The sequence below is a fragment of the Rhinopithecus roxellana genome, chromosome 12, assembly GCF_007565055.1.
Source record: "Rhinopithecus roxellana isolate Shanxi Qingling chromosome 12, ASM756505v1, whole genome shotgun sequence".
NCBI classification, from domain to species: domain Eukaryota; kingdom Metazoa; phylum Chordata; class Mammalia; order Primates; family Cercopithecidae; genus Rhinopithecus; species Rhinopithecus roxellana.
Genome location: NC_044560.1, coordinates 74,314,354 through 74,332,425, shown reverse-complemented (window position 1 = coordinate 74,332,425; position 18,072 = coordinate 74,314,354). Strand labels below are relative to the sequence as shown.

At 40.9% G+C, this 18,072-nt stretch overlaps 2 protein-coding genes across 4 annotated transcripts in view; both read right to left on the bottom strand.

Moving 5' to 3' along the window:
* Positions 1-15,458, bottom strand: part of ZNF430 (zinc finger protein 430) — a 36,887-nt gene extending 21,429 nt beyond the window's left edge. The window contains exons 1-4 of one of the 2 annotated variants that reach the window (XM_010365414.2): positions 15,280-15,458; positions 13,217-13,309; positions 2,704-2,830; positions 1,826-1,924 (exon numbers count right to left, since the gene is read on the bottom strand). In XM_010365414.2, coding sequence (XP_010363716.1) covers positions 1,826-1,924; positions 2,704-2,830; positions 13,217-13,309; positions 15,280-15,282 — 322 coding nt within the window. In that variant the 5' untranslated portion in view covers positions 15,283-15,458. The remainder of the gene's footprint in view (positions 1-1,825; positions 1,925-2,703; positions 2,831-13,216; positions 13,310-15,279) is intronic. The other variant, XM_010365415.2, reaches the window with a different exon arrangement.
* ZNF738 (zinc finger protein 738) overlaps positions 1-18,072 on the bottom strand; it is a 452,488-nt gene that overhangs the window by 321,827 nt on the left and 112,589 nt on the right. The window lies entirely within an intron of this gene.

Sequence of the window (18,072 nt, the reverse complement as noted above, 5' to 3'; positions counted from 1 at the left end):
TCAATAAAAGCCATACTCATTCACATCCCGATATAAGGGCCATTATATATGAACCTGACTGTAGAAACCTGCCCTACTGCCTGCTCTACAGATCAAAGTCCTGAAGGATATTCAGTCTTTCCAAAATAAAATGGGAATTACAACTACCCAAGCCCCTGTAACAAGCCAACAAAGGCAGACCCTAGTGCAGTCCCAGCAGCCTTGTGACCAAGCTACACCCCCTTTCCACTATAAACCCAGAGAGCATTCTATGACCCTGGAGACATAACAGAAAAAGATCTTTACCTACTGAAACCAGTTTATAGAAGCTTGAGGAGTTGTTTGCTCCTTCAAATTCACAGACACTAATGCAAAACAATATTGTGCCCATTGTCAATGCTTCTATTTTAACGTAGCACTGGAAGCATTTGGCAGAATAATGAGTCAAAAACATTTTAAAAAAACCATTGAAATTGAAGACAAGTAAGCAAAAAGTTGCTGTTTGTGGATCATATGATTTTATATGTAAAAAACTATGACCATTACATTGAAATTTGTCTGAATTAATAAATAGACTCAGTAAATTAGCAAAACATAAAATTAACACACAAGTATTAAGTTATTGTTCCATACACTTAAAACAAACTATCCAACAGAGAAAGAAAACAATTTAAAATAGCACTAAAATAATAAATTTCTGGGAATAAATTTAACCAAGGAAGTAAAAAATCTTTACAAAGAAAGACATGTTATTAATAAAAGAAATTAGAGAAGACACAAATTTAAAAATACTGCATGTCTACAGACTGAAAAAATAAATATTGTTCAAGTGTCCTATTACCTAAGTAATCTATAGATTCAATAAATTCCCTATCAAAATTTCAGTGGCATTTTTCTTCGCAGTAATGGAAAATACAATTCTAAAATTTGTAAGAAACTACAATAAACTTCAAATAGCCAAAGCGATCGTGAGGAAAAAGAACACAGTAGAAAGACATCATACTTTATAATTTCAAACTATATATCAAGAATATAGTAATAAGAACAGAATAGAATGTGCAGAAAAGTTAACAACAACAACAACAAACAATGGAACAGAAACCACTACCTCTTACACATTTCAGACGTGAAACAAAAAGAGAACTAAGAAAATAGTTCGGCCAGGTGCAGTGGTTCACACCTGTAATCCCAGTACTTTGGGAGGCCAAGGCAGGCAGATCGCTTGAGGTCAGGAGTTCGAGACCAGCCTGCCCAACACGGTGAAACCCTGTGTCTACTAAAAATACAAAAAATTAGCTGGGCATGGCGGTGGGTGCCTGTAATTCCACCTACTCGGGAGGCTGAGGCAGGAGAATTGCTTGAACCCAGGAGGCGGAGGTTGCAGTGAGCCTAGATCACACCATTGCACTTCAGCCTGGGCAACAAGCACGAAACTCAGTCTCAAAAAAAAGAAAAAAGAAAAAAAGAAAAGAAAAGAAAATAGTTTAACATAGAGTTTCTCAAAATCATGTAGACATTTGTGTGGCCCCAGAAACAATGGAAAAGCAGTCAGATTGTGAATCTCGTATGCCATGAAGAGGACTTTGGTTCTGACAGCAAACTTGAAGGGAGATCACCAAAGGGAAAGAATCCTTAAAGAATTTAAAAGCATAAGACAGAAGATGCCCCTATGCAAGAGAAAAATTGAAAAAAAAACAAAACAAAAAAAAAAAAAACTCAGGCTTCCCAGAAAATATTTGCTTTGGAACACAGCTTCTCAAATAACATTTTAAGCATTGGCTTTCTTTTTTTTTTTTTTTGGACCTCTCATTCATTCATGTCATCTGTTGTGTTCACTCTCACCTACCTGGGGGTTCATCTGCCATTGCATGTCTCTTCATATTCCAGGGCTCTTTTCCTTGCTCTAGACAGGTGATCAGGTCTGGGTTGGAAACAGCAATACCTGCTTTATTAAAAATAAATAACATGAATCTTTCTCATATTCTTCAGCTACCAACCTAGTACTATGCTTAGTAAAGAGGATGTATTAGAATATTCTAGAAAATAAATACTAATTTATAACAGAAATTTCTAAGTATTTGGAAAATATTTTACATTTGTAGGTTCTTAATTTCACTACCTGGTATTCATTAATCAAAAATTGGTGGTGGCAAATATATTTTAAGATATGGGCAACAATATTTTATGCCACTAAATTTCTGGAATTGCCACTAATCTAGAGTGAAGGATACAGATCAGCCCAGGAATGTGGAAAGTTTAAGTCAAGATCAAACATCTTGAAAAAATTATTTTCTACATGGATAAATCCTCAAGATTTTCTTTTTTTTTTTTTTTTTTTGAGGCGGAGTCTCGCTCTGTGGCCCGGACTGGAGTGCAGTGGCTGGATCTCAGTTCACTGCAAGCTCCGCCTCCCGGGTTTACGCCATTCTCCTGTCTCAGCCTCTGGAGTAGCTGGGACTACAGGTGCCCGCCACCTCGCCCGGCTAGTTTTTTTGTATTTTTAGTAGAGATGGGGTTTCACCGTGTTAGCCAGGATGGTCTCGATCTCCTGACCTCATGATCCGCCCGTCTCGGCCTCCCAAAGAAATCCTCAAGATTTTCTTAAGAACAAGTATCAGAAACTCATTTATGCAAAGCATAAATTACCAAAAATTATTCTACAAAAAAAAAGAGAAATGAAACTTTTAGGGTATATGAGTAATTGTGTACTAAAGTTATTCTCACCCAAGAAGACCAGGTTTCTGTAGTTCTCTAACATCACTTTCCTATACAAATCCTGCTGAGCAGTGTCCAGGCATTGCCACTCCTCCAGAGAGAATTCTATGGCCACATCCCTAAATGTCAATGGCCCCTGAAAAACACAAGCACACAAGACACACGTATATTTACCAAGTGGCCATGGGCAGAATTTATTATTTGAATTAAAGTGAAATGAGAGAATAAAGAGAATTGCTTCTCACTTACAGGAATAACTGAAATTATCCAATAATTTTTTTTTTTTTTTTTTGAGACAGAAGCAACCACCGCATGCTGGCTTCAAGTGATTCTCCTGCCTCAGCCTCCTGAGTAGCTGGGATTACAGGCATGCACCACCACATCTGACTAATTTTGTATTTTTAGTAGAGACAGGGTTTCTCCATGTTGGTCAGGCTGGTCTCTGACTCCCAACCTCAGGTGATCCACCCACCCTGGCCTCCCAAAATGCTGGGATTACAGGCGTGAGCCACCATGCCTGGCCCCAATCATTTTTAACACATAAATATTATCTAATGTTTTCTCGAACTCTGAGAGAAGAGAATGGCATAAGATCCATAACACCAGTATATATGAGATACTTCTGTGGATGAGAAGTATAAAATTAAGGGCATAAACAAAAATTTGTACACTTTGACTGCTATATTTACATCATAAAGTTTGAGTTGACATGTTGAGTTAGAAGGTACCTCTCAACTTTAAAGGCGAACAATAAACTGGAGGTCCTGTTGTGCAGATTTTTTTTCTTCAGAAGATCTGGAGTAAAGTCTGAATTTCTAAATTTCTTTCTTCTTTTTTTTTTTTTCTTTGAGATGGAGTTTTGCTCTTGTTGCCCAGGCTGGAGTGCAATGACACCATCTCAGCTCACTGCAACCTCCGCCTCCCAGATTCAAGTGATTCTCCTGCCTCAGCCTCCCAAGTGGCTGGGATTACAGGCATGCACCACCATGCCCGGCTAATTTTGTATTTTTAGTAGAGACGGGGTTTCTCCATGTTGGTCAGTCTGGTCTCAAACTCCCGACCTCTGGTGATCCACCCGCCTCGGCCTCCCAAAGTGCTGGGATTACAAGTGTGAGCCACCACACCCACCCAGCAAATTTTTATGATGTACTGATGCACATAGAAGAACATGGCATCACTGCTAAGATATTGCCCCTCAAACAGTAAATTATAGTCTGAATGTAACTATAAAGATACATAGTTTTATACAAAGTTCAAGATACAGATATCTCCCATGTTCTGTTATTTTTAATAGTGATTTTAAGTAGTCTTTCTTTAGCACCCTAGAGAGCAGATATCTCCTAATAATTTTTTTCAGAACTTTCTGGGCAATAAATGGTATTCTGTTTAAATAAGAATTTTATTAATCCTGTTCTGCATAGAGTTAATAGAGAAAACAGATGAAACCTCAACATTACATGTTCTCCATCTTTACTAGGGACCCCAGCTTTCCCCCAATAGGAATCTTGAGTATTTACATCTCCCCATGTTTAACAGCCACAAAGGGAACATTTTTAATAGCGCCGATAATAAATTCATGGTAGGAATTCTGCATGGCATATAAGAAGCCATGATGTACAGAATGTAGAGAAAGCTCTGGTATATGGAAAGGAAATGTTTTGCAGAAAGCCTTGAATATTATAAGAATTTTTACATGTAGTTAAAACAAACTCCTTAGGGAGGAAAAACACAAGTAGGGAAGTAAAGGTTTGCAAGTACTAAACGCATGGCATTCCATGAAGCAGAATGCACACAGCTCTTCATCTGAGACATGTTCAGCTGAAAAAAAGCCATTTTTTCTCTCATTCTCTGAAAATCCTTTTTAGATAACATTCTCTGGACAAGTTACACCTGCATTTTGAGAATATTCCTTTAAAAAGGCCAGCACCACCTTTTTGTCTGCTACCATCACGCACACAAACAGAAAGAAAGTCCTGCAGAAAAAGTCCACCCATTTCTCTGTCCTTTATAATAGAAGAGATTCAGGAACAATGAGCTGCTCTATGAATATAAAGGTATGTTTCTCTTTTCCTGTCCTCTGGTGCCAGCAATTTCTGCTACAGTAATGGAAGTATGAGCCACACTCCCCTGTCCCTACCAAACCCAAACAGAACAGGCTCTGTGACCACCCTTTAGTGCAAAGGTGGCACTTAGCTCTCATGAATGTATATTGAAGCCCTCATACTTGATTCTGGCCTCACCTTAGAGTCACATGAGGCACTTCATTAAAACAACATGGATGCTTCCACCCACAACAATAAACAAAATCCGTGGAAAGGGCGTTAAGTACAGAGATTTCTGCCATGTAATCCTAATTAGAAGACTGGGCAGAGGCCAGGTACAGTGACTCACACTAGTAATTGGGAGGCCGAGGCACATGGATCACCTGAGGTCAGGAGTTCAAGATCAGCCTGGCCCACATGATGTAACCTCATCTCTACTAAAAACACAAAAAATTAGCCAGGAATGATGGCGGGTGCCTGTAATCCCAGCTACTCAGGAGGCTGAGGCATGAGAATGGCTTGAACCCAGGAGGCGGAGGTTGCAGTGAGCCGAGAATCCCAGTATATATTAAACTGTGTTGAACTGCCCACAGTCCAGAAATTATTTCTATCTGCCTATCTTAATTCACCATTTGGATCCGATTTGTTTGACTTGCTCTTTTCAATCTCTCTTTTGCAGCCAAATTGCCCAAATACTGTTTAGTACTAATTTTTTGGCTGAGCTTTTTTACCTAATTACGCCATTGCACTCCAGACTGGGTGACAGAGTGAGATCCTGTCTCAAAAACAAAAACAAAACAAACAAACAAACAAAAAGACGGGGCTGATAACCACTTAGCTAAGCATTGCCTCTCAAACTTTAAAGAGCTTAAAACTCACTTGGTAATTTTGGCCCCACTCTATGTAATGTGAATATGCAAGTTTGAAAAGCGTCCATGAATGGGTGTTTCAAACGAGTTCCCTGTCAATGCTGATATTGTTTCCGCTGGGCTCATTATTAGTATTAGTTAGAGAAGCAGACACAGCACAGAGTCCCTTACACTCAGCACTCTTGTCACAACACAAATACTTCTGGTACAAATAAAACCAATCTCCATCTTAAAGTTTTATATTCTTTGCTGGCTGTTTAAAGTTTACAGAACAAACAGAAGGCAGCAATGTCTGAATAAATCTGCCTTTGGAAAATAACATGTACACACATACTAATGCAATGTTTATTAAGCAGGTACTATGGGCTTAAGAGTATGTTACAGAGCACTGTGCCGGGCATAACAGATTATGTGATTTAATCCTAATAACACCCTGAAAGTTGATACTAAGTGTTCAATAATTCCCAGGATTTAGATAAAGGGTTCAGCATTTTTATTTCTTCCTCTGTTTCTCTGTCATTGACTTTGTTTTAAATGTATAGAATAAAAGCTAAATATAGGCAGATGAGAAGAACATAGAAAAAGTTTAATGTAATTTAAAGGAATTTTTATTATGTATATATTTTCTTGTTTGTGGCTTGTGGAGCAACTGCTACACTGGCAGAAATAGAAAACAAGTCGCTAAATGGAACACTTCTGTAAGCACTGGTTTTAATATAAAACTTAAAAAATAAGATCCTAAAATAAATAGTTTATTTCTCTCATTTATCTGTTTTTGGGTTTCAGAAAATTGTGAGCACCAGCTCTAGAAAGGCAGCAGGATTCACCAGACAAAACTCCAATCTTTTTTTTTTTTTTTTAGACAGAGTCTTGCTCCGTCGCCAGGCTGGAGTATAGTGGCACGATCTTGGCTCACTGCAACCTCCGCCTCCCAGGTTCAAGTGGTTCTCCTGCCTCAGCTTCCTGAGCAGATGGGACTAATTTTTGTATTTTTAGTAGAGACGAGGTTTCACCATGTTAGTCAGGCTGGTCTCGAACTCCTGACCTCATGATCTGCCTGCCTCCCAAAGTGCTGGGATTATAGGTGTGAGCCATCACACCCAGCCAAAACTCTTGATTTTTATGAATCAGTTTTGTGAGGCAAGGCTCCGGAGTGGGGCCAGACATAAATAAGGCCTCCAAAAAAGATGAATCTGAACAGAATTTGGGCAGGGAAAGGACCCTATGTAGAATTCTGTTCTCTCTGCCACCAAGGTATTTCCAGTCCTGTTTTTCCTAAGCTTACCTAAGAGAATCTTAAATCCCAGAGCTTATGTAACTTTAATCTATTTTTGCCACTGCCCTGTCAATTTTATAACATATACTAATAAGCAATTTAAGCAAATTTCTTAAAGTTCTTTAGAATAATTATATTAGAAGATAAATATATATTCTTAGCAAAGTAAAAGAAACACAAATAATAACAAATCTTCACTCCATAAATAGCCCTTCAGGTGATGATACCAGAAGTAACAACATAAAACAGTGGCCCAAATTTCTTTTGGACACATCTATTCATTGTATCAACCATATAATGCTTAATTCACACATGTATCCAGTTGTTAGTCTAGACAAAATGTTCCTGGATAGTAGGGACCATGACTGCTTCATCTGTTTTTTGAATGGCCATATAAAATGAAAACAATTACTTTATCTGTTTGAGTCACCAGACCTATTGCTTTCATCCAAATACCTGGAAACTTGAGAAACTCTCATCTGGGTACCAACCAAAGTTATCTCTTGTATGAGGGGAGAAAAAAACACAGAATTGTCGGGTGTGGTGGCTTACGCCTGTGATCCCAGCACTTTGTGAGGCTGAGGCGGGGAGATCACAAGGTCAGGAGTTCAAGACCAGCCTGTGCAATATGATGAAACCCTGTCTTTACTAAAAATGCAAAAATTAGCCAGGCGTGGTGGCAAGTGCCTGAATTCCCAGCTATCTGGGGGGCTGAGGCAGAAGAGTCACTTGAACCCGGGAGGTGGAGGCTGCAGTGAGCCAAGACTGCGCCACTGCACTCCAGCCTAGGCAATAGAGCAATACTCCGTCTAAAAAAAGAAAAAAAGAAGAAGAAACAAAACACACACACACACACACACACACACAGAATGACTCATTTCTCTTACACTAAGTCAGAAGCAGAATTAACCATTCTCATCAGCCTGACACAATTCTGCCCTAGACATCCTCAAATATCTCAAAGACGCCTAGGTGATTGTGAGAAGGTTCTTAGTGACCCTGGCTGATGGCCCAATGATAATCCAGGCTGGAGAGATTCAGGCTGATTCTAAATAGAAAATGGCCTGGTGGAGCTCCAGAACCTAATCACTTGTCCCAGTTTGCTATCTTTTGGGTAAGGAGAAGGACAAGAATACTCTACTCCAGTATCACATTTTACAGGTAGGTATAGTTGTGGTCACAGCTATGGATACATTATGACTTTGATATCTCACTCTTAAAATGCTGATTCTGTCATCAGATTCTATTTATATCTGGAGCTCTGGCATGACTGTGGTAAATCACTGAACAAGATCTGAAAAGTTTTAAGAACCACACTCTCAAAGGGGGCTTTAAGATGTCTATGTTGACAACTCACAGTGGAGAAAATGCCTCCTGTTGGTTTTCTGTACATTCTCAATCTAAAGTCTGGCCCTGTCCTGTAAATCCCAGGAAGAGGCCAGACCTTATGTGCAGATTCTAAGTAAGATAACCACACTCTGCATTCTTGGGTGTTACAGTAAGTGGAGTACAATCAAAGGAGAGATCCCCTCATAGAGGCTGCTCTAGCTCATTCTACGTAATATGACTACCTAAAAGGAAAAAGTGGAGGCAACATGAATATAAGAGAGTTTATTTGGGCCAAGCTTGAGAATAGTAACCTGGGAGCAAAGACACATTTTCCAAAGACTGAACAAATAAGAAACTGAATCCCTGAATAGACCAATAACAAGCTCCAAAATTCAATTAGTAATAAATAGCCTACTAAGCAAAAAAAAAAAAAAAAAAAAAAAAAAAAAAAAGCAAGAACCAGACAAATTCCTAGCTGAAGTCTACCAGATGTATAAAAAAGAGCTAGTACCACTTCTACTAAAAATATTTCAAAATGTTGAAAAGAAAGGACTCCTTTTCAACTCATTATATGTAAGAACAACATCATTCTGATATCAAAACCTGGCAGAGACCAAACAAAAGATAGAAAACTTCAGGCCAATATCCTTGATGAACATTGATGAAAATATCCTCAACAAAATACTGGCAAACTGAATTCAGAAGAACATCAAAAAGTTAATCCACTATAATCAAGTAGGCTGCATCTCTGGGATGCAAGTTGGTTCAACATACAATCAATAAATGTTATTCATCACATAAAGAGAACTAATAACAAATACCAAAAGATGATCTCAATAGATGCTAAAAACACTTTCAATATAATTTAACATTTTTCATGTTTAAAACCCTCAACAAACCAGGCATTGAAGGTACATACTTCAAAATAATGAGATATCTATGACAAACTTACAGCCAACATACTGACTGGACACAAGCTGGAAGCATTCCTCCTTGAAAACTGGCACAAGATAAGGATGCCTTCTCTCAAAACTCCTATTCAACATAAAATTGGAAATCCTGGCCAAAGTCATCAGAGAAGAGATGAAAATAAAAGGCATTCTCCAGGCATGGTGGCTCACACCTGTAATCTCAGCACTTTGGGAGGCCGAGGTGGGTCACAAGGTCAAGAGATCGAGACCATCCTGGCCAACATGGTGAAACCTTATCTCTACTGAAAATACAAAAATTAGCTGGGCATGGTGGCGTGCGCTTGTAGTCCCAGATACTCGGGAGGCTGAGGCAGGAGAATCGCTTGAACCCAAGAGGGAGGCGGAGGTTGCAGTGAGCCGAGATCATGCCACTGCACTCTAGGCTGGTGACAGCAAGACTCTGTCTCAAAAAAAAAGGAAAGAAAAGAAAAGGCATCCAAACAGGAAGAAAGGAAATCTAACTATCCCCGTGTGCAGATGACGTGATTCTGTATCTTCAAAACCCTATAGTCTCAGCAGGAAAGCTCTTTAAACTGATAAACAACTTTAGCAAAGTTTCAGGATACTAAACACATGTACAAAAATCAGTAGAATCTCTGTACATCAAAACATCCAAGCCAAAAGCCAAATCAAAAACGTAATCCCATTCACAACTGCCACAAAAAGAATAGAATATCTACGAATACAGCTAATCAGAATGGTGAAAGATCCCTATGACAAGAATCACAAAACATTGCTTAAAGAAGTCAGAGATTGGCCGGGGACGGTGGCTCACGCCTGTAACCCCAGCACTTTGGGAGGCAGGCAGATCACGAGGTCAGGAATTTGAGACCAGCCTGACCAACATGGTGAAACTCCATCTCTACTAAAAATACAAAAATTGGCCGGGCATAGGGATGTGTGCCTGTAATCCCAGCTACTCAGAAGGCTGAGGCAGGAGAATCAATTGAACCCGGGAGGCAGAGGTTGCAGTGAACTAAGATCGAGCCATTGAACTCCAGCTGGGGCAACAGAGCAAGACTCCGTCCCAAGAAAAAAAAAAAAAAAAAGAAGTCAGCGATTACGGCCAGGTGTGGTGGCTCATGCCTATAATCCTAGCACTTTGGGAGGCTGAGGCAGGTGGATCACAAGGTCAAGAGATGGAGACCATCCTGGTCAACATGACAAAACTCTGTCTCTACTAAAAATACAAAAATTAGATCCAGGAGTGCATCCAGAGAAAACTATGCGATGGATCTGGGGCCCACGTCACTGTGTCATAAAGAGTGCAATGACCAGGTTTATGGATCACTTTATTCTCAATGACAGAACGTTCAGTCTGTATTAAGAAGATATGGCTGCAGAAAGACAAGATGAATTGTGGAAAGAATGCAAAGAGGGGGAAAGTAGGAGGTTTCCCAGTTCCAATGGCTGACTAATGGGAGGAGGAGATGGAGAAAGCAGAGTAAACTGACTGGACTAAAAAAAAAGAAAAAGTACAAAAACTAGCCGGGCATGGTGGCAGAAGCCTGTAATCCCAGGTACTTGGGAGGCTGAGGCAGGAGAAATACTCGAACCCGGTAGGTGGAGGTTGCAGTGAGCCAAGATGATGCCATTGCACTCCAGCCTGGGCAACAGAGTGAGACTCTATCTCAGATGTTAAAAAAAAAAAAAAAAAAGGAGAAATGTCAGAGGCATATCATTTCAAATGAATCAGGGCAAATCCATTTTGAACAGGGGCTGGGTAAAATGAGGCTGAGACCTAGGGGGCTGTACTCCCAGATGGTTAGGCATTCTAAGTCACAGGATAAAATAAGAGTTCAGCACAAGATACAGGTTATAAAGACCTGGGTGATAAAATAGGTTGCAGTAAAGAAGGTGGATAAAACCCACCAAAACCAAGATGGGATGAGAGTGACCTCTGGTCGTCCTCACTGCTACACTCCCACCAATGCCATGACAGTTTACAAATGCCATGGAAACATGAGGAAATCACTTTACATTGTCTAATTGGGAAGGCAAAAATAATCCACCCCTTGTTGATCATATAATCAAGAAATAAACACAAAAATGGGCAACCAGCAGCCCTCAGGGCTGCTCCGCCTATAGAGTAAGCCATTCTTTTATTCTGTCTGTTTCCTAATAAACTTGCTTTTACTTCACTCTATAGACTCACCCTGAATTCTTTCTTGAGCAAAAGCCAAGAACCCTCTCTTGGGGTTTGGATTGTGACCCCTTTTCGATAAGAACTATGCACGTTTTTTCTCATTTAAAAAAAATCAGCTGAATTTGTCTTCAGTGGTCTAAATTAAAATTTTTCACAGGCTCCTGAATTTGGAGCTACCCTCAATCTGAGCCAATATACAACTCAATTTTATGTTCCTCCCAAGAACATGCTGACTTCAGGGTAAAACATTCTCTGATCTAAAATCTGATTATTTCACTCTTCATTTGCCAGTCCCCTCCAACTTCTTTCTAATTTTGTTTGCTCCTCCCCATGAAAGAAAGCCCTTGTCTGCCTAAACTTTGCAATCCTTAAAGTTCTTACAGTTGGTATTTCTTCCTGTTGCAATAGTCCTTTGGAATTCACATTTTTAACATAAATCTAACTTTGTTATATATTACAAAGTCTAGAAGCTGCCTTCAAACAATAACAACTTTATCATCAGTAAGACCCTCCCAATCCCCTACCATCGTAACCTTAACTGCATCTGCCTGTGGGTCCCCACCTTTCCAGGACTCTGTAGCCTCTCTCAGCAGAAAAGCTTCTTCCTCAGGTAGAGTGAGCAGGCTGGGACATCTGCGGGGGAGGCTCCCCAGAAAAAAACTAACTTAAAAAATTAGCCTTAGCTCTGAGTCACTGGGCTCAAGCTTTAATTTCTATGTTGGACTTACTCACTTGGTTTTTGAAACTATGTGTTTGAAAAATCTAGCAAAATTAGTCAAACACAGTGTTCATATAAAGGAAATTTTAAGGTGTTTGCAATTTACACCTCAATAAAAAAAGCAAAAGTATCTATTTCTTTCATATATGCATTATTTTATTAATTCCATTAAGAATCATTTAGTAAACAATTAGTCATATGGGAAAACTTCTAGGTGGTACCAAGTTTCATCTCATAAAATTTAGCATGAAACTCAGAAATCAAGATAAAAGGGTTTGAACAGAGATATTCACTGTCACAAATTTACCCTGCAAAAAGAGCAACTGATGTTTTCATGCATCTATGTAACTCACCAATTATCTACCACATTTTCTTATAGAAATGTATTTATTTTCTACAAAAAAAAATGGAATAGAGATTTTCCCTACTCATTTCCTTGGTAGCATTCTAACAGCTGAGCCTTAGAATTCTGTCTGAAATCACCCAGCCATAAAAAACACACCTGAGAAAATTCCTAAACTCACCTGGGGAAAAAAAAAAGGAAATAGAGAATTTTTAATGAATGAAATCTATTATTAGATACCAATTTTTTTCTTAAACCCACCACTTTTATGCCTTTGAAAAATATTTTGTTACCTTTCAAGCCCTACTAATATAATACAATTTACAGCTAAAAAGCTAAGGTTAAAATAAGTGAACAAATCTTTTCAAGGTGACAAACTCAGGGAGTAGCAGTGCTGATTATGCTGATTAAAAACAGATGTGTCTGACTCCGGTTTCAAATCAGGCCATTCAGTCACTTGAGACAGTCTTCCACCCACTCCTGCTCACTTATGTGTTCAAGAACCACCCACTCAGGAGACACCACACTATGCCCCAGTGACTGTCCCATGGGCATTTAAGTTTGCAAGTTCTTACACCATCTCACTGGGGTCAGTGTTTTTCTTTTTCCTGTTGTCTTTTGGGATACTATTTTTTCTGTTCCACTTTTTTCCACTATTTCACTTTCGCTATATTTATTTGACTATTTTTCTGCCCCCTTAGAGAATCCAGTGGCAAAAATTATTTGTTTTCCCCTCAATACCAGAATCTGATTGGTTGACCAGCAATGTGTCTCCAAGAAATGAAAGCTGGGTTGGGTGAAGACAATTTTAACATCTCAAGGGGTTACCTTTTCATAAAAAGAGTACACCAGAAGATTCCTCTCAGCCCCAGGGCATCCATTTGCTTCCTTGAGAGGATACACTCCAGACTTCATGTTCTCCTATGGGAGAAAATAACCCAGAAGCTGATATCCACTAGACACTCTAGCTGACATAACCATGGCAGATATCTTGGCTTATCTCCAGACAGTACTGAAACCCTGGACCAGAAAAAAACTGAAGGGTGGCTGAGGACACGTCACCCCATAAAGTTTCCAAAGGAAAACCTTGACCCCAAAACATCCTGAGACAAGATCTCTGTGCCCAGAGAAGATACAAGGAGAAGCAGCACAGAGAGTTTTTACAGTACAGTGTCAGGGCATTATTCTTTGCTTTCTTCTCATGGGAAATACTTACAAACAGATAACAAATCTTATTAAAAGCACCATTTAATGCTTTGTCAGAAAATAATTAATTAAAATAAAGCATAAAAAAAGTACACTAAAAGACATACTAGTTGATAATGTGAATTAGGGAGGAAAAGTTGCCATTTGGGAACACCAGAAAGAACTGGAAATTTATTATCTTACTGCAAGCCAGAGTGAGGCTGGAGAAATGGGGGGCGGGGGGTTAGATTTAAGACCCTGCTTGGGACACTGGTGAAAAATGCAGCAGAAAATCAGTTCCCCATGGAGTGTGAAAATAATTGAGTGGCAGGCAATTAGACTGAGGTGTCTCTACTCCCTGGGTTCCTACTTTTAAAAAGATCTAACGCGGCTAGGTGCGGTGGCTCACGCCTGTAATCCCAGCATTTTGGGAGGCCAAGGCAGGCGGATCACCTGAGGTCAAGAATTCGAGGCCAGCCGGGCCAACTTGGGGAAACTCCGTCTCTACTAAGAGTACAAAAATTAGCTGGGCAGGGAGGCGGGCACCTGTAATCCCAGCTACTCAAGAGGCTGAGGCAGGAGAAGCTTGAACACGGGCAGCGGCAGAAGTTGTAGTGAGCCGAGATTGTGCCAGTACACTCCTCCAGCCTGGGCGACCAGAGCGAGACTCCATCTCAAAAAAAAAAAAAAAAAAAAAAATCTAACTCAAGCGCATCATTTTGAAAATTACTACACTGAAAGACATAAAATTCAGGCTTAACTAATTATATACTGCCAATTAAGCTCCGATTACATAACCAGAAAATTTTCACTTTTATTGTACAAACTAAGAAACTACACAACTGTACCTAACCAATTACTGAATTTGGCTTTCTTCATCACGCACCTTAGAAAAGTCTTTCCTTCAAGCCCCGCCATGCACAAAAAATTACAAACCATAGCCGGGTGCTATACAGTTTTTGAATCACTCTTTGATTAATTTCTTAAATATTCTTGCGGTGACTTCTGCGCATTTCCCACCCCCGACACGGAGTCTTGCTCTGTTACACAGGCTGTAGTGCAGTGGCGCGATCTCGGCTCACTGCAACCTCCACCTCCCAGGTTCAAGTGATTCTCCTGCCTCAGACTCCCAAGCAGCTGGGACTACAGGCGTGCGCCACCATGCCCGGCAAATTTTTGTATTTTTAGTAAAGACGGGGTTTCACTATGCTGGCCAGGCTGGTCTTGAACTCCTGACTTCGTGATGCGCCCGCCTCGGCCTCCCAAAGTGCTGAGATTACAGGCGTTAGCTACCCCGCCCAGCCTGTACATTTTTAATAGGAGAAAAGAGGAACTAGGAACCCAGGACCAAAGTTCTTCCCATTCATGAACTCGCACCCCAAGTCAGGATTCTCCCGTGAGGATCCTCCCGTGGTTCCTGCACAGTCTGGGAGAGACGCTGCGCTGCGGAACCAGAGCTGCCCAGAGAGGGCTCCAGGCCAGGGCACAGTCACTGCGCAAGGAAGAGACAGGACGTGCGGGGGCCCGGCTGTCAGCGCAGCCGCCATCTTATGGCTGATGGGGACTGAGGCCGAGCTGGGCAAGGAGAATTCGGGGCGCAGATTGTGGAGCTGACTGCGGAGAGGCCTGAGTCCCGCCACAGCCACGTTCCACCGGTTCCAGCCAGCCCCTCCCCTCTATCGGAATGTCGGACCCGGCACTCTCACCATTTCTAGGCTTCCAAGGGTTCCTGGCCTCTGTAGCTCTCCCAATACCTGCAGGTCACAGGGCCACAGAGCCTGGACCTCTAGGAGGAGAGGACACCGAGCGGTGAAGACGAGTCCCGGAGCTCAGGCCACAGCAAGAGACAAAGGCCCCGCCAAACCCGGAAGCCGCCCTGCCCGCTTCACCTGCGTGCCTGATTGGACGGTTCCCAGCCTGGCGTCTCTGATTGGATAACATTTAAATCCCCGCCCCCCAGGTCATGATTGACGGAAGATGTGATGCGATGCGGGGCTGAATGAAGAGTGACAGCCTAGGCTGCATCCTTCTCTGACAGGGCTTCCTCCCCGAGCTGAGCCAGGCCCACCGCAGAGGTTATTTGCATTTAACTTTGTATATAAGGTCATATGCACTTATAAATAATACATGGAGCCGGGCGTGGTGGCTCACGCCGGTAATCCCAACACTTTGGAAGGCCGAGGGGGGCAGATCACCTGAGGTCGGGAGTTGGAGACCAGCCTGACCAACACGGAGAAACCCAGTCCTTACAAAAAATACAAAATTAGCCGGGCGTGGTGGCCCATGCCTATTATTCCAGGTACTCGGGAGGCTGAGGCAGGAGAACCTCTTGAACCTGGGAGGAGGAGGTTGCGGTGAGCCGAGATTGTGCCATTGCACTCCAGCCTGGGCAACAAGAGCAAAGCTCTGTGTAAAAAAAAAAAAAATATATATATATATATATATATATTTTTATATATAAATAAAAATATTTATTTTTATTTAAATATTTAAATAAATTAAATATTTAAAAATAAAATAAAAAATATGTGTGTGTGTGTCTATATACACACACACACACATATATACACACACACACACATATATAGTGGCTATTGAAAAATGAAAAGAATGTAACAATAATTATTTTAAAATATCAGATTTTATGACCTTCCTGGCTCTGGTCTTTTGAACAGGCAGCCTGAGATTTTAAAAAGGAGGTAATCTGAAATAAAATGTGAGCCACATGTGAATCTTAAATTTTCTAGTAGACAAACTTGAAAAACAAACAAGGAACAGGTTGAATCCATTGTAACAATTTAATTAACCCAATATGTCCATAATATTATCATTGTAATGTGTGAGGAATGTGTAATTATTAATAATGTATATAAACATTTGAAACTAAATCTTTGACACTAACTCTGTATATTACCTTTCTAGCACATCACAGTTCAGACCAGCCACATTCCAGTCACTCAGGAGGCACACATGGCCAATAGCTGCTACATTGAAGTGCAGCTCTGATGTCAGGGGGGTGAATGAACTGAACATCCCTTTTCTGCCAGAAGTGAAGGCAGAGCCTCTCCCTACCAACATCTTTCCTCAGTTCTAAGGGTGGAACAGATAGTGGCCATCAAAAGAGCAGGTGGCAGCAGGAACAAAATAACTGCAGGTAGACCACTGCTGGCCACCTGTTGTCCACTTTTCTTCCAGAGATCAGACAGTGAACAAAGGATGTTGGGGTCACAGGATAATAAAACTCTGTGTCTTCAATTCTGTCCACACTTTTGACCTCCAATGCTTAGATATGGAGAAGGTAGATTAAAAGCAAACTTATTTTGCTATTTGGCCTTGGCCCTAATTGTCAAACTATGGTTATCTGTTTTTTCCTGTGGTGTGGAGGGGTGTGGGTATAAGCACCAATCACATGCATACATGTCTACCTGTATTTCTGCATTACTCAACATTCTCTTACAAGTCACCCAACTTTAAATCGGGGAAAAAATCAGTACCTATAGGGTGCCCACTGTTAGAAGGTAACTAGTAATCAACCTGTCATTGAATCCTGGCATCCTGTCTGCAGTGAGTGCATGTATTAGTTAGCTATTGCAGCATAACAAATCATCCAAAACTTATTAGTTCATAATTGAGATGGTCAGCCATTTAGGCTGGGCTCAGTGGGGCCATTCTTCTGATTTCAGCTGAGCTCCTTCAGACATGTGTCATCAGCTGTTTGTTGACTAGGCAGCTGTGCCTCTGGGGGTGATGTTCTGCTTGTGGGGTTGTCCGCAGGGACACCTTGCTTCTCCTCCCCATGATATCTTACTTTCCAGCTGGCCAACATGGGATTTTTTCCAAGGCGATGTCAACATTCTAAAAGAAAAACAGAAGCATTCAAGACCATTTGAGCCTAGGCCCCAAACTAGTCCATTGTCATGTTCACAGGTTTCTACTGCCCTGAGCAAATAAGGCCAGGCTGATCTAGGGTTTGGAAAACAGATTCTGAATCTTGATGGAAACAACTGTAAAAGCATCTGGCATTGGGCATGGATACAGGAGGGATGAAAAATTGCTACCATTTTGCAAACACGGTGGCTCAGACCTGTAATCCTAGCACTTTGGGTGGCTGAGATGGGAGAATTTGAACTCAGGAGTTCCAGTGCAGCCTGGGCAACATAATAAAATTTTGTTTCCATGAAAAAAATGAAAAAAATTAGCCAGCCATGGTAGTGCATGCCTGTAGTCCCAATACTTAGGTGGCAGAGGCAGGAGGACTGCTTGATCCTGGAAGGTCAAGGCTGCAGTAAGCCGTGATTGGCTGTACCACTGCTATCCACACTGGGTGGTAAAATGAGACTCTGTCTCAAAAAAAAAATTGGATAAACATTTTGAAGACAGAATAATTTGAGGAAATAGCTGAGGGATGAGTTTAGAAAATCAAAGCCCAATAGCACATTATTTATTTTTATCATAGAAAATATTTGAGCTGGGCGCTGTGCCTCTCACCTGTAATCCCA